The sequence below is a fragment of the Mustelus asterias genome, chromosome 3 (genome assembly GCF_964213995.1).
Source record: "Mustelus asterias chromosome 3, sMusAst1.hap1.1, whole genome shotgun sequence".
Lineage (NCBI taxonomy): Eukaryota > Metazoa > Chordata > Chondrichthyes > Carcharhiniformes > Triakidae > Mustelus > Mustelus asterias.
The window spans coordinates 135,079,531-135,095,845 of NC_135803.1; the positions used below are offsets into that span (position 1 = coordinate 135,079,531).

The following is a 16,315-nucleotide window of genomic DNA, read 5'->3' on the forward strand; positions in this document are numbered from 1 at the left end:
CATATTGCTGTGGACCTAGAGTCACATGTAGGCCAGACCAGATAAGGATGACAGACTTCCTTCCCTGAAGGACATTACTGAACCAGATGAGCTTTTACAACAATCAACAATGGTCATCGTTAGACTTTTAATTCCAGATTTTTATTGAATTCAAATTTCACCATCTGCCGTCGTGGGATTTGAACTCGGGTCCCCAGTGCATTACCCTGGGTCTCTGGATTACTAGTCCAGTGACAATATCACTATGCCCTCGCCTTCCCTAACAAAGAAAACACAGATAATCTGTTTTTATTTGTAATGTTGGTTGAGAATTAAATATTAGCCTGGACACCATGGATAACTACCCTGCTCTTCAGAATAATGCAATAGGATTTTTACCATCCACCTGAGCAGCCAGATGGGGCTTCAGTTTAACATCTTATCTGCAAGCTGACACTTCCGATAATGCAGTGCTCAATGTTTCCTCAGTACAGCACTGGAGTAGCAGCCTTGTTTTTGTTTGTGTTCAAACCCCAGAGTGGAACTTGAGCTTCGAAGTAAACAAACTGCAGGAGAGAGGAGGAAACATACTCGCCGAAGACCTCATCTGCGGTTAGGATTTTCCAGTGCTGCTACAGTGCGTGGAGTTTTGGCTGAGAACCAGATTCTCCATCCTCGCTGGCAGCGGGCGGAAACAGACCAGATCAGAGAATCCCTATCTTTAAATCTAGTATGATCCTCCCTTTGGTTTCTTTTGTTTTAAGTTAATGGTAATGGAGATCGTGATGAGACGGAAGATGAGCAAATCTCCAGGACCTGGTGGTAGGAAGTGAGGGAATGATGCAGATACTTGTTATATTTTTCCAAAACTCTTAATTTCCAAATTGTCTGCTCGAATTGGATAATTATCATTTTCCCTCCATTATTTAAGGAGGTGGGATGGGGAGAGAACCCCAGAACCTAATGCAAGGAAGTTACTGGAATCTAGATGGCCTTTCGATACCTGTAAAGTTTTTACCTTCAGTTCTTTGCTGCCAATAAAGTAGATTTGCAACAGTCACTTTTGGGATGTAAGAAATGTGGCAGCCAATTTGCAAGATTAATCTCCTACAAATATCACTCACATAAGGACCAGATCATCTGTTTCAGTGATGTTGATTATATGAGCAATATTGACAGGACACCAGGAAAGTTCTCCTGGTCTTCAGTTAGTATCATGGGATCTTGCATCTTTATATGCACTTTCAATAGAGTAAAACACCTGAAAATGCTTCATAGAAGCTTTGTCAGACAAGATATGACATTGAACCACATGAGATAAATGAGCATCTGGTCAGAAGCTTGGTCAATGAGGTAGTTTAAGGAATGTCTTGAAGGAGGATAGAGAGGTTGGAGGTCAGGGAGGGCTATGGAGTGAATTTCTTGCGCTGAGGGAACTTGGCAACTGAGGCTGAGACTAAAATCTGAGGTCTCCAAGAGGCCAGAATTGAAAGCTGGAGGAAATTACAGAGATAGCATGGGGTAAGATCATGGAGGGATTTGAAAACAAGGATGAGAATTTTATAATTGAGGCTTTGCTTTTCCAGGAGTCGGTGTAGGTCATGGAGCACAGGTGACGGGTGAATGGGGACGTGATATGAAGTAGGATACGGATGATACAGTTTGGATGAGATTCAATGTATGGAGGGTGGAAGATGGGAGGCCAGCTAGGAGTGCATTGGAATATTGAAGTCTGGAGGTAGCAAAGATATGGAGGAAAATTTCAGCAGTGGATGAGCTGAGGTAGGAACAGTAGTGCGGAGGTGGAAATCACCTGGTGGGTTAGATATGTGGCTGCATCTTGGTATCAAATATAACCCTGAGGTTGTGACCATTACAGCATTGCACTGAAGTCTCAGCCTGGATTATGTATCCTTTGGAGTGAGCCTTGCCTTCTGACTCTGAGGTACAAAATGCTGCCACTAAGCAGGGGGAAGTGGCTGATCTAGGTTTGTGTTATAAAATGATTTTCTGTTGTAAGCAATTTCAGTTCATATTGTTTCTTTTCTAGAAAGAAGTTTTTCCCTACCCAGAGATCAGTAAAGGAGAGTTGGAGGAGATTAGTCAACTTGTTGCACCTGTGGAAAGATTTTTCAATGAAGATGGTATGTGTTTTTTCTGTCTCATGTGGATTATGTAAATTGTCCATGTGGTTGTCATTTATTCCATTGATAAGTGTCTTTCAAGTACATGCAATAGAGATAAAACTATTTAATATACATCGCATTGTCTGGGCCCTGACAAAAGAACAGAGGTGAAATGAGGAAACTTGGCTTCACACAATGAATTGTAATGATCTGGAACACGCTGCCTGAAAGGCTGGTGTAAACAGACTCATTAATAACTTTTGAAAGGGAATTGGATAAACACTTAATTGGGAAACATTTGCATGGCAATGGGGACTAATTGGATAGCTCTTTTTCAAAGAGTTGGCACAGGCTGAATGGACCAAATGGCCACCTTCAATTCAGTATAATTTTATGATTTTCCAGAAGGGAATTGTGTCATAACTTCCATTGTGTAGTCTGCCTCAGTCAGAGGGACACTGTTTGGATTTCTTTTGTCTGATAATTACATTTTGGGGTTTAGAATGCAATGTCGTAAAGATTGTGGAGCCGACCAAAAGGATACAAGCACTTTGGAAACCACTGTGACCTGTTACCACATCTGTCTCTGTTGAAATCTCCCCCAATTATAATAGTTTCATTTACGCAAATGAGGATAATGCATTATTGTATTGTATGCATGGAGGGGGAATGGTGCTTTAAACCAGAAATTCCAGTTGACGCAAGTTATGCTTTTCCCTGTAAGTGGGAGACATTCTCCTAATGCGGGTGGCACAAGTAGTTGAACATGTAGTAGTGAAACAAGAAAAAACTAAGTGACTAAAGTATCTGTAATTAGAGAGAGAAAAGTTAGCATTGCAATGAAAATAATCATCCATGCATTGGAAACTAGATTCATAGTATGGTTACAGCACAGAAGGAAGACATTCAACCTCTTGTATGCGTGTGGTAGCTCTCTGCAAGAGCAATTCACCTAGTGCATGGTCATATGTTTTAGAATATACCTTTTAGTTTTAGAAAATAACTTGTAGTTTTAAGAATTAAAGTTAAATTGTAGACATCTGGGATAAATGCAACTCAAGCAAGCTTGGAGCATATTACATTTAAAATGTTGAGGGCCATGTTGCCTTAAGAGGTAAGGATAAGGGTATTAAAATGCTCAGTTTCAAAGGTTACCTGAAAACCTTGAGATGGCAGTTGAAGTCAGAATAGGATAAATAAAACTGTAAAACTGCAGATGGCCTTACTTAGCTAAAGGGGTGGGTTGTTTTGGCTGAGCTCGCCCCAAAACTGAAAAATCCTGCTCGAGGTCAATGGACCTTTGCATGGTCCGCCACTCGCTAGCTATGATTCCCGTGGTAGGTGGGAGAAGAAAATTCCCCTCCCCCCTCCCCGTGATATCGTGCAAAGCTTGCAGTAATGGCAGTCCAGAGAGATGTTTTTGTTTTGGGAGTTACAACTAAATTAGCTTAAAAGCACTCAGCAAACACTAACAAATTGGAAAAACTCACTTCCTCAGATCAAAGAAGGTCTGCACTAAGCAGAGTAAGGAGTAACATCATAATTGTGTAGAATGTGGTTGAGGTTTATTCCCAGTTTAAAGTTGGAAAGAACAGGATGCAGATGGTTGCCTTGTTTAACAGTTAATGGGAAAATCTACATTGAGTCTCTTAGCATCTTGCTGTAAAAGAAAGTAATTAGTTGAATTAGTTGATAATTATTGGAGAAGTAACCAGAACAAGGGACCTGGGCATCCACAGTCAAGAGTGAAAAGCTTTGCTCCTAAGAATAGCTGGGCTGAGAGCATTCTGCAGTGGACTGTGGCATTTTATGACTGGCCCCTACAGAAGTAAATAACTTTAAGATTTATGGGGGCGAGTCTCCCAAAAAAATTCTAAGTGTCGAATTCACGTAAAAACTGAGTAAATCCTACTGATTTTTTAAAATGAATCTCCCACACTGCACTGCAGAGTGCCTCAGCGTGAATCACGGTGAAAATCAGTGGATGGGGCCTATTCCTCGCTGGTCCCCCTTCCTCTGTCACTCAGCTCTGATGCAGAGCGGCAACGGGACCCCTCGCCCCCATTGATCTCTTGCCAGAGACCCGGCCCCTCCGTATGGCCCCACCCCTTTGATACTGCCTGATGCCCATTGGGCAGTGCGAAGGTGCCCTCTTGGGCTTTGTCCCTTGGGCACTGCCAGGGGGGCAAGCTGGCACTGCCACGGTGGCAATGCCCAGGGGGCAGCCCCCCCAGCCCCCTACCCTTTGGAGGGCCTCAATGGCCCATCTACACTCAAGTGGGGTTGAGCCGCCAGCTCCCTGCAAGTGGGGAGCAATACTAAACCTCGCTGGAGTGAATCACTCCTGCGGGGTGGGGAGAGAATAGTGGGCCCGGAGATTTCAGTCCTGGGTCCGCTAATGCTAATGTGGGCAATTGGGACTAGCTTAGCAGTTTAAAAACTGGGTGACATGGACAGGTTGGGCCAAAGGCCTGTTTCCACGCTGTAATTCTCTTTGATATCTTTAAAAGACATTTAAATTAGAATTTGCATACATTATGCAGCTCCGTGCTGATTTCCAGCACGTAGCTGACAGCGCTGGAAATCCGACTCTGGAGACTCGAGGAGGCCGTGGCACCCAGCAGGGAGCCCGTGAAACAGCCTCCGTTTGAGTCTCGCGGCCTGCTGCGCTGCAAAAAGGAGTGTAGCAGGCTGGGAGAATCGCCTCATATGTGCTAAAGGAGAAATCCTGGGGAAGTTTGCAGCAAACCTGAGTACATAGTTATAACCCAAGTTGTTGAGTTGATGGTGCTCGTTTTGTTTAATAGACAAGAAAAGTTTGTGTTTTGTTTTAAAAGGGATTTTCACAGTAACTTTATTGCAGTGTTAATGTAAGCCTACTTGTGACTAATAAATAAACTTTAACTTTAAAGTGAAATCTTGTGGCATAGTTTTATTGGTTGAAGTGTTCAGATTTCTATTTAAATATTAATGGTCCCTAACCTGATTGTAACAAATTCCCTTGTCTTTTTCCCTGTAGCCTTGTAAATTTTTCCTCTTCAGTTAATGATCCAAGTCCCTTTTTGAAAGCCACGGTTGACTCTACCTTCACCACACACTTAAGCTAGGTTAATTTTAAGGTGCTAACTAAGGCTCTGGAATTTTATGTATTTTTAAAAATATTCTTTAATGGAATATGGGCAGCATTGGCAATGCCAGCATTTATTGCCCATCCTAATTGCTTCAAGAGTGGCTTGCTAGACAGTTAAGCATCATCCACACTGCTGTGTGTCTGGAGTCACATGTAGGTCAGACCAAGTAAGGTGGGCAGATTTCCTTCCCCAAGAGACGTCAGCGTAAGCAGCGAGGGTTTTACAACAATCGACAGTGGTTTCATGGCCACCATCACGGAGACTAGCTTTCCAATTCCAGATTTATTCATTTCATTTAAATTCCACCAGCTGCTGTAGTGGGATTTGAACTCTTGTCCCCAGAGCATTCGCCTGGGCCCCTGGATTACTAGTTCAGTTGCATTATGCAATCATCTCCACCTCCCATTTCTGGTTTGTAAAAATGCATGTTATACTTGGAATAAGAAGTTTTAGTGCCCCCTTCAGTAGTAAAATCATATCCTACAACATCAATCCATTTCCTTGTTCTAAATGACCTTCAGGTCCATCCTGCAGAGGTAAAACCATTTAATGTGTGTAGTCATGGAGATCTGCGTTGCCAGATAGCACTCAATATCCAGAAAGGAATCTCATTAGAATGCTGATGATATGAACCTTGTAAAGGCTTAACTTTATTACTGGTTAAAACAGTATTTCTTAAAAATTAAGGAGCGCAAACACAAATTGAAGGTGAGGACTGCTGAAACATACTGATCAGCTGTAGTCAGCAGCAAGGTCACATAGTCCTATTGCCCACAAGTCAGCAAAAACAGTAAAACAAAGGAGAAACCAGTACTTTTCCTATAGAATTATAATATCTGGTACTCGGGCTCCTTTGTTCCGCAACCTTCTGGATTGATCCATAGAAATTGCAGCAGTGATGTACAAGTCAGATTTGAGGTTTGGTTGTGGACTTTCCGCGTTGGGCACAAGTTGCTAATTGCACCAGTTTTGAGAAGAGTTCTTTTTCTCTCAAATTCCTGCTCAAGCTTATGCTCATATCACCAAATGTAAAATCTGCCATGAACCAGTGTCTTAAAATACAGTTTTTAAAAAAACTTGTTTTAAAATATATACTTTGATCTATTTATGAATATTATTTATCTATTTATGAATGGTATGATTTGATTAATACACCTAAAAATGAGCTTATCACAAAAATAAGCACCTTTAATCTCTGTCATTCTATCACCTGAGTGTAACCTGGTTTTAAATTACTGAAAATGATTTTTTAATAACACTGAAACATTTGCTGATTATGTTCAGGTACAAGAGTCAATTTATTAGTAAATGAAATACAAAATTGCAGTCAAAGGCTTGTAAAAAAAAAAATTAATGTCCTTTCAGCCAAAATGTTTAGAGTTTCCCTGAAGGCCTGGAAACAAATGCAATTTGTGAAAACCCCCAGTGGGCATTCATTTCCCTTGGGACTGGGCCACAGTTTAACATGATTTCTGTTTGTTTTTAACTAACACAAGGTAGATTTGCACTGGGTTTAATTTGCGCTCTCAATTCTGCGATATTTTGTGTGGGTTTACCAACTGCAAAAAGAAACCACTGCAGCCGTTAAAAGTTTATTTTTTGTTCGTTCATTTTATCAGTGTCACAAGTAGGCTTACATTAACACTGCAATGAAGTTACTGTGAAAAGACCCTCGTCTCCACACTCTGGCACCTTTTTGGCCACACTGAGGGAGAATTTAGCATGGCCAATGCACCTAACCAGCACATCTTTCTGACTGTGGGAGGAAACCGGAGCACCCGGAGGAAACCCCCGCAGACAGGGGGAGAATGTGCAGACTCCGCACAGACTGTAGCTCAAGTTGGGAATTGAACCCAGGTCCTTGGCACTGAGAGGCAGCAGTGCTAACCACTGTGCCACCCAGGGTCAGTCCAGAAGGTTGCAGAACAAAGGAGCCCGAGTACCAGATGGTATAATCCTACAGGGAACAACACTGGTTTCTCCAGAGAGTGCAATGCAGATCTCCATGACTGCATTGAAGCTCTATCACATGATCTGTCATTTACCTTTTCATTTTGAGGTAAAACTGATTAATAAGTAGTGGCACGTGCATGTTATGTGCATTAGTGGATATTTAGATGAGTGTTTTAAGCTAATGTTTGTTTTTAATCAGTTGATTCAAGGAAGATTGATTTGGATGCAAAAATTCCACCAGAAACCATGAAAGGACTCAAAGAGCTGGGTCTGTTTGGACAGCAGGTTCCTGTCGAGTATGGTGAGTTTGTAAATATTGGAGAATAAAATTACTGCTGATGTCTAACCGTGTGTATCAAGCATTTTACATCAAAATAGCAATAAAGCATCATAGTTATTGAGACTATCTGATTTGTTTGAATTTTAGTATCAGAATACAGTGATGGTGTTATGGATATTTTTTCCAGGTGGCCTCGGCCTATCAAACACCATGTACGCACGGATTGGTGAGATCACTTCATTGGACGGAGCCATTGCTGTTACTCTGGCAGCTCATCAATCTATTGGACTGAAGGTATTTGAGATATTTGTGATGCTTCTGTCCAAGTAGATTGCAAACTGTTGATTTGATTTGAATTGAAGAAAGAGACCAATAACTGTCCTCCTCTGAAAGAAAAGCTTCTAAAGTGCCTGTGACGTTTTGGTTTAGACTTGTTGCAGGTGTTGAACTAATGTGCAAATTGAAATTGATAGTGTAGATTAGGGTTAATTCAGATCCTTCACACTTGGGTTCAATAGTTCCTTTCAGCCAGTGTTTGAAACCCTAGTTAGGCATTGCTTAATAAGTTTAACTTGATTTATTCCTGTGATACACCAATATTGTAGTTAGCAGAGACCAATCTGATATGTTTTTCAATATATATTGCTGGCAGCTTCCTTCATGCCCTTGGTTGTGTAATGCAGGAGAAGGAAGTCTTGCGCTTGCAGTGGCTCAGGAATTTGTCCCCTTTCTAATTTTTCTTGAGCTGACTGCTTCTCAGCAGAATCCAGTCGACTTTCTCTTGGGATCCCTTATCAGTCTTGTTTTTGCATTTGGTTGGAAGGAAGTAGGAAAAGGAGCAAAGGCACAGATTCTTGGGCAGCTGCTATATCAGGAAAGCAGAAGCAGACAAGATCACAATTGCAACTGGTCCAAATAAAGGGGAAGGAATGGATCAATGTTTGGAGGAGTTTAGAGAAAAAAGTGGATCAAAGATTACTTAGAAAAAGCAGATTATTTAAAGTGTGGGCAATGAGCAGATCAGTTGGTTTTGAACTTGGCTCATGGAGAGAGTACTCGTGCAGACTGATCGAGTTTTTCTCTATATAACATTCTACGATCCTGGATTGTGCGGGGGTGCATGCGTCTCTGGAGAATAAAGGTTGCTTATTGAAAATAAATAGCTATATATCGTACCTGAAATTGAAATAGGTGGAGGGGCTAAAATGGCATGAGACTTGTAAAACAGATGTTTTTTTTCCTGAGTGGTCATGAATGAAATTGGCAACTCCACGGGATGGAGTGAAGAGACTTGAAAGGCAGAACTATATGTTTGTTTGTTGATTGCCCAGTTTGCTTTAGTGTCTTTGTGTTGTTGCGCTCTGATCCATTTTGGAAGTATATTTGTTGTCTTTACAATAATATTGCTCTGTCCCAGAGATACAGCTGATGTGTGCCATCGTACAATTGTATAAGTAATCTGGGCAGCCTTTGAGCAAATGTGGTTGCAGTTGAGTAATCAGCACAAATGTATCAGAAACTGATCCTTGTTTATTTTGGGTGTGATTAGGGAATTCTAATTGTTGGCACTGATGAACAGAAAGCCAAGTATCTGCCTAAACTGGCAACAGGAGAACATGTTGCAGCTTTTTGTCTCACAGAACCAGGAAGGTAAGATGGGAACTAACTGATTCAACTAATTATTAAATGAGTTGGATTCATTCTCCCCAAGGAAAGAGCAATTTTTTCCATCTTCTATTTAAGATATGTAATCTGTAGTTTTGTACAAAATAAGTAACATTTTGAAGAATTCCGATAACATGAATTGTGAAAAATTAAAATCAATTAGTTAATATCTCAGCCCCAAAGATGTCTCAGTGCCTTGTAACAAACATTAATTTTTATTTTTAAATATGCAAATTTAATAACTTTCTAGTGCTTGATTTAAAATGTGTATATAATAATAGTACCTGCGGCAATATTTATTAGACTTAATTTCACTGCATAGTTACCATAGAATAAGGTATACATTTTACAGGTTTTTCATGATACACATTGATGTGTGAAGTTGTCACTGCTGTTGTGGTAGGTCTTTATTCTCCAGCCAACTGTTTAAATTGACAACCTATGTCATATTTATTCCCGCTTGCAGGGAAACCGAGGTGGCATTTTTAATGGTCACAGTTTTGTTTCCTGTTTCCAGATTGTTTTGTAAAACAGTGATTTACAGACTTTTCCAAATGGGGGGAACCCTTGCATGCTTTACAGAGTCAAAGGGTTAGGAATCTGATCCTAACTTCTGCAATGTAGTGCCAGCCATCCAAAGAAGCGAAGGCTTTATGATTCATATGCATTGTTACAAACAAAAAGCTCAAATTTTGTTGGGGTGAAGAGGTGGGATCAGAGGAAGGCATGCAGGCAGTTTGGTGTCAGAGAGTGGCCTGCTGGTTTATTGGCATGTTCCAGCCTCTAGCCATTTTTGGAAGAGGCTGGTTATTGTTGGGGAGGTGGAGCCCTGGCGCAGATTCAGGGCCAGAACCCCCTCTTAAAACTGAAGCTTGCACCACCCCTCACTCGCAGTTGCAGTGGTCATGCTGTAGAGGGGCTCCCCTCCCACAGTAATAGTCTGGCAGCTGTGGCCTCCTTGTTTTTATAAAGTTGAAAACATACCGGAGGTCCAGCCTCCACCTCTGACAGTGTGGCTACCAAACGTTCAGTGCCAGGGAGCCTCTTGTTGGTCCTCCAAGCTTAGGAGATGGCCCAGCATCCTCAACTGGAAGGCGAATGAATCATCTGGCCACTAATTGACCAGTTTAGGTAAAGTTAACAATCCCAGATGACCATTGGCTGCTCTCTGCTTTGTGGGGAAGAACTGACTGGTTGTGATTTAACCTGAGGATCATCACACCTCAGGCGAGTGGCAAGGTTGCAAAGGCAGGGCCTTCATAAATACTCAGTCTGTACAGGAATTGAACTGCACTGTTGGCGTTGCTGTGCATCGTGAACCAGCTGTCCGGCCAATTGAGCTAAACCAACCCCATCGTCGACGCATTCACCGAGGCATATGAAAGAATGGGCCTAATTGGGGACATCTGGAAAACAAAGGTTCCCAACCAGCCTGTTCCTGCCACACACAATTGCCCCCCAACCATCAAGATCCATGGTGAGCCCCAGGAGAAGATGGATCATTTCCCATACCTCTGGAGCCTCCTCGGGGTGAGCAGACATCGGCAATTAAATCCAGCATTGACTCCAATGTGCCAGTGCAGTCTCCTGGCACCAGAGGGACAAAGTGTTCAAAGCCCAAAACCCCAAATTCAGCACCAAGCTCATGGTCTACAGAATAGCCGTGGTCCCTACACTCCTGGATACATCAGAAACATGGACAATTTGCAGCCGACACCTCAAATCCCTCAATATCAGCAACGTTGCCTGTCAAAATCCTGCAAATCCACTGGCAGGATAGGCAGACCATGACGCAAGATTCTGCCCCCCCCCCCCCTAAATCGATGGACCATTCCCATCGACACATGGAATCTGAAACCAAAAGAGCAAATGCTGGAAAATCTCAGGTCTGGCAGCATCTGTATGGAGAGAAAAGAGCTGACATTCCGAGTCCAGATGACCCTTTGTCAAAGCTAAAAGGGATAGAAAGTGGGAGATATTTATACTGTAGGGTGAGGGAATGAAAGATGAATCATAGCCACAAAAAGAAGGGGAAAGGCTAAGAGCTGCTAATGGCAGTCCACAGAGAGAATAAAGGTGTAAATGGCCAAACAGCAGAGATGCTGCAATCAGAGGGGAAGATGTGGGGGGAGATGGGTGGGAGAGAGGTAGTTGAGAAAAGGGGGGGAAAGTGAAGCAAAGGGGGAGAAAAGGTAAGAAAAGGCCGGATAAAATAGGGGGAAATAAAAATAAAGAAGGACAATAAAGAAATAAAAGGTAGAGAACAGTAAAATAAAATGAAAACAAAGGGGTCAAGATGGGCGAGAGATAATCATCTGAAGCTGTTGAATTCGATGTTGAGACCGTAAGGCTGTAAAGTGCCTAGCCGGAAGATGAGATGCTGTTCCTCCAGTTTGCGTTGAGCTTCACTGGAACATTGCAGCAGGCCAAGAGCTAACATGGGCATGGGAGCAGGATCGTGTGTTAAAATGGCAAGCAACGGGAAGGTCAGGGTCCTGATTGCGCACGGACCGAAGGTGCTCAGCAAAGCGATCACCCAGTCTACGCTTGGTCTCTCTGATATGGAGGAGACCACATTGGGAGCAGCGAATGCAATAGACCAAATTGAAAGAGGTGCAATTGAAACACTGCTTAACCTGGAATGTGTGTTTTGGACCTTGGATGGTGAGCGTGGAAGAGGGAGAAAGAGTGAGGTCTGCAGTAATTTGCTTTTATTTTAATTTTATTCTTGACACGTGGAATCACTTGCCTTGGATCACACAACTGGAGAAGAAGCAAACGCGAAGGCGCCAATCACCTCGAGTATCACCGAATGAAGCATGCGGAGGCCTAGCGGAAAGAGAGCTCTAAATCCAGAGCCCACCCATCTCATCAAACACCACCTGCCAAACCTGTGGCAGAGTCTGTGGCTCCAGGATTGGACTACACAGCCACCGCAGAACCCATTTCCTCAGAGTGGAAGCAAGTCATCCTCAACCCAGAGGCACTGCCAAAGAAGAAGAAATGGCCATTCTGAAAATTGCATTGGGCGTGAGGCACGGGAAACTGGGTCAGAACCTGGCAATGCGCCCAACGCAGGGGTCACTCCCTGAAAATGAAATTTCAACCCAGTATGTTTGTATAACAAGAAATGCACATTCTGAAATCGGATGTTCCTCAGTGAGCCCCTGAGATGGCCTTGTGGACCCCTTGGGGGTGGTCAAGGAATCCCAGTTTGAAAATCTGCTTTGTGAAATATGGCTACAATAATCAGATTTGTGTCCTGATAGCCTACAGCTGAGATTAGTCCTTTTCTCCTTTAGTATCTGTTTCCATAAGCTCAGACTTGGGCACTTTTTTGTTGTAATTGTTTAAAAGCAGCTGCATGCTCTGATGTATTCATCTATTCACCTCAACCTTTGTTCAACCACAATTGGACAAACCTACATAAAGGCTAATTGTTTGTCACAAGGCAAAAATACAATTAACTAGCAGAGAATGCCCTAATTCCAGGTCATGTTAAATCTAGAGAATTGCTGTTGCAGCAGTGTAATGCCCATTCTCTCTAAAGAATATATGAAGTGCAAATACAAAGTCCAACGTAGAATCTCTACAGTGCAGAAGGAGGTCATTCAGCCCATTGCGTCTGCACTTACATGCTGCCGACATGCTGTATTGCCTTGCCCTGGGAAGACACCATAGATTGGTGCAGCACTGAAGAAATCGTCATGCCCTTGCCAGCTTTTGAAATAAATGTCCAATGAAGCCCACACTCCTGTTCTTTTCCCACATCCTCATAAACCTTCTCCCTCCTAAGTATTTATCCAATTCCCTTTTGAAAGTTATTACCGAATCTGCTTCCATCACCCTTTCAGCCATTGCATTTTAAATCATAACTTATGAGAAAATTTCTTTCCGCATGTTGCCTCTGGTTCCTTTTATCAATTAGAAGGCCAAAACAGAAGTGTCCAGTCTAGGTGTGGAAACAGCTAGTTGGAGAAAGGTTGGCATGCTGTGGAAGCTGATACAACATTAGCCGGTGTGGTGCCTATCGCTGCCTGGTGTAAAGAAGTTTTAGATCTCCTTATAAATTTCAGGGCCCAACAAGAAGAATTTTACTTCATTGTTTAATAGAGGGAGAAGGGCAAATTACGACCATCATTGAAGGATTTTATATTGTGTCTCAGTTGTTACAGTCAGGCAGCGATAGGCACCACACCGGCTAATGTTGTATCAGCTTCCACAGCATGCCAACCTTTCTCCAACTAGCTATTTCCACACATGGACTGGACACTTCTGTTTTGGCCTTCTAATTGATAAAGGAACCAGAGGCAACATGCGGAAAGAAATTTTCTCATAAGTTATGATTTAAAATGCAATGGCTGAAAGGGTGATGGAAGCAGATTCGGTAATAACTTTCAAAAGGGAATTGGATAAATACTTAGAAGGGAGAAGGTTTATGAGGATGTGGGAAAAGAACAGGAGAGTGGGCTTCATTGGACATTTATTTCAAAAGCTGGCAAGGGCATGACGATTTCTTCAGTGCTGCACCAATCTATGGTGTCTTCCCAGCTCTGACTGAACAGTACTTATTTAACCACATGATTCATGTGCACTACCAGTGATGATCATCCAGCTATAAGCCACTCTTTACCAACATTTGGACCACTTAGTCGTACCATTCTATTCATCGCTTTGTTAGCTGATACCCAAAAACCTCCTTGAACAGAACTTTCTAAAAGCATCAGCATATGTATCATTAGGTTTCAGCTTGCAGCAACACACTTCAGTATTAATTGGATAATAGACTGAATCTTTCTTTTCACATTTTATGATGCATCTTTCCTCTAAAGTGGTTGCTGTCACAAACATTTCTGTAGAGCTGCATGTACATCCTTTCAGAACTTTCTCTATTTGCTATTTATCAGATGTACAGCTTCATGAACACTAATTTATCACTTCCACTGTAATATAATGTTTGTATAATTTTATATTTGTACAATTTTTTTATCCCCAATCATATTCAATATTGCAAGTTATTTTCTTTCTCATTTGCTCCCACCTATCATTATTCTTTCTGCTAATGATCACTATGTTAAGTTAGCATTTTCTTCTGCTTTCCTCTAAAACAGCGATGTAAAGATGCAGTTTCAATAGTGCCTGAGTTTCTGCTTAATCCAAATGGCTGTTCATAGTATGTCGGAACTGTTTACTATTGGATGTTCACAGCTAAGCTGATTCTGAGGTCAGCCAGTATTGTAAACGAGCTGCTAAAACTGCATTTGGCACATTTGCTGAATAGCAATTAGAAGGACATTCTGACCCTAAATATTGATCCTATCCATCTTGATCCTACTGCAAAGACTTTGATAAAGTTAGAAAACAAAGATTTGATGTATGACTCTCCAGGTCTGTTGGCTTATTGACACACTGTGGAATGCCATGTTACAAAATTGCACGCATTGTCCTGTTTCATGGAAGCCTTGAATTTGGCATTTGAAATATATACTGTATTTGTTTCAGATTAAAAGTTAGGGTGTTGGCTGAATGTTAAAGCAGCTAAATTGAGAGAGATGGTGTCATGTTTATTGTAAGCCTTAATTTCAATTTCTTACATTCATTGGATGCAGCAGTCATTGGAAAGTTGGCGGTGGGTCGCGTCTTCATTTGTTGGAGTTTGTTCAGTAATCTTTGGAGCAGGTTGATGCTTCTGAGTGGCTTGCAAGGCCATTTCAAAGAATGTTCAAGAATCCACTGTGCTGGCTATAGGACTGGAGTCTAACATGGGTTGCAGGTTCCCTTCCCTAAAGGACATATGGTAATCTGACACTGTCATGGTCAAACTCAGTATTTAATTGCCAGTTTCATTAAAACCAAATTTTCCACTCTCAACTAACATGTGAACTTGCCAACTGTTATTGGTTTGTCCAAACCTGCTGGATTATTGGTGCACTAACATATCCACTTCACTGCCATACTTGTTCACGTTTGAGGTAAATAATTCTCTCTCACTTAATTTTTCAGGTAGTCTTTTTGTTGGAGTTCTTTGTTAGCTGATTTTTTAGTTCCTTTTGTGATAGCTTAGTAGGAGCTCCACTGCAGAATTTGAGCACACAACCAAGGTCCGCACTGCACTGTGGTACTGAAGTAATATGTCATTGGTGGAGCAGTCATCTTCAGACACCAAAATTAATTGCCACTACGTAAAGAAAAGCAGGAAGTTCTCCAGTTCTGGCTGACCTACAACTGTCCATCGACATCTTAAAAGCTAGTTACAAACTGATCACTTGCCTCATTTGTTGTTAGGGAATCTTGCTGAGAGCACATTGGCTGCTATATTTTCCTACATGTCAATATTAATTGACTATGAAGCTCTTTGAGACATCCCAAGGACATGAAAGGCTATGTATGAAATACAGTTTTCTTCATCCTTTAGAGGGACTTGATATATTTTCCTTCATTTTTTTAAACCTTTGTAATCTTTCTGTTTATTTGAAATGTTGAAACGTTTATTTGAAACCTATGACTTTGTGGCCAGATTCCCCTCCAGTTTGCTGACGACACCACCGTAGTGGGTCGGATCTCAAACAATGACGAGACAGAGTACAGGAATGAGATAGAGAATCTGGTGAACTGGTGCGGCAACAATAATCTCTCCCTCAATGTCAACAAAACAAAGGAGGTTGTCATCGACTTCAGGAAGTGTAAAGGAGAATATGCCCCTGACTACATCAATGGGGATGAAGTAGAAAGGGTTGAAAGATTCAAGTTTTTAGGTGTCCGGATCACCAACACCTGTCCTGGTCCTCCCATGCTGACACTATAGTTAAGAAAGCCCACCAATGTCTCTACTTTCTCAGAAGACTAAGGAAATTTGGCATGTCAGCCACGACACTCTCCAACTTTTACAGATGCACCATAGAAAGCATTCTTTCTGGTTGTATCACAGCTTGGTATGGCTCCTACTCTGCCCAAGACTGCCAGGAACTACAAAAGGTCATGAATGTAGCCCAATCCGTCACGCAAACCAGCCTCCCATCCATTGGCTCTGCCTACACTTCCCGCTGCCTCGGCAAAGCAGCCAGCATAATTAAGGATCCCACGCACCCTGGACATTCTCTCTTCCACCTTCTTCCGTCGGGGAAAAAGATACAGAAGTCTGAGGTCACGTACCAACTGTCTCAAGAATAGCTTCTTCCCTG

At 42.0% G+C, this 16,315-nt stretch overlaps 1 protein-coding gene across 2 annotated transcripts in view; it reads left to right on the forward strand.

Moving 5' to 3' along the window:
• The window catches only part of acad9 (acyl-CoA dehydrogenase family, member 9), a 55,480-nt gene that overhangs the window by 5,132 nt on the left and 34,033 nt on the right, over window positions 1-16,315 (forward strand). For both annotated transcript variants that reach the window (XM_078209682.1, XM_078209683.1), the window contains exons 2-5: window positions 2,030-2,123; window positions 7,389-7,490; window positions 7,657-7,763; window positions 9,019-9,119. In XM_078209682.1, coding sequence (XP_078065808.1) covers window positions 2,030-2,123; window positions 7,389-7,490; window positions 7,657-7,763; window positions 9,019-9,119 — 404 coding nt within the window. The remainder of the gene's footprint in view (window positions 1-2,029; window positions 2,124-7,388; window positions 7,491-7,656; window positions 7,764-9,018; window positions 9,120-16,315) is intronic.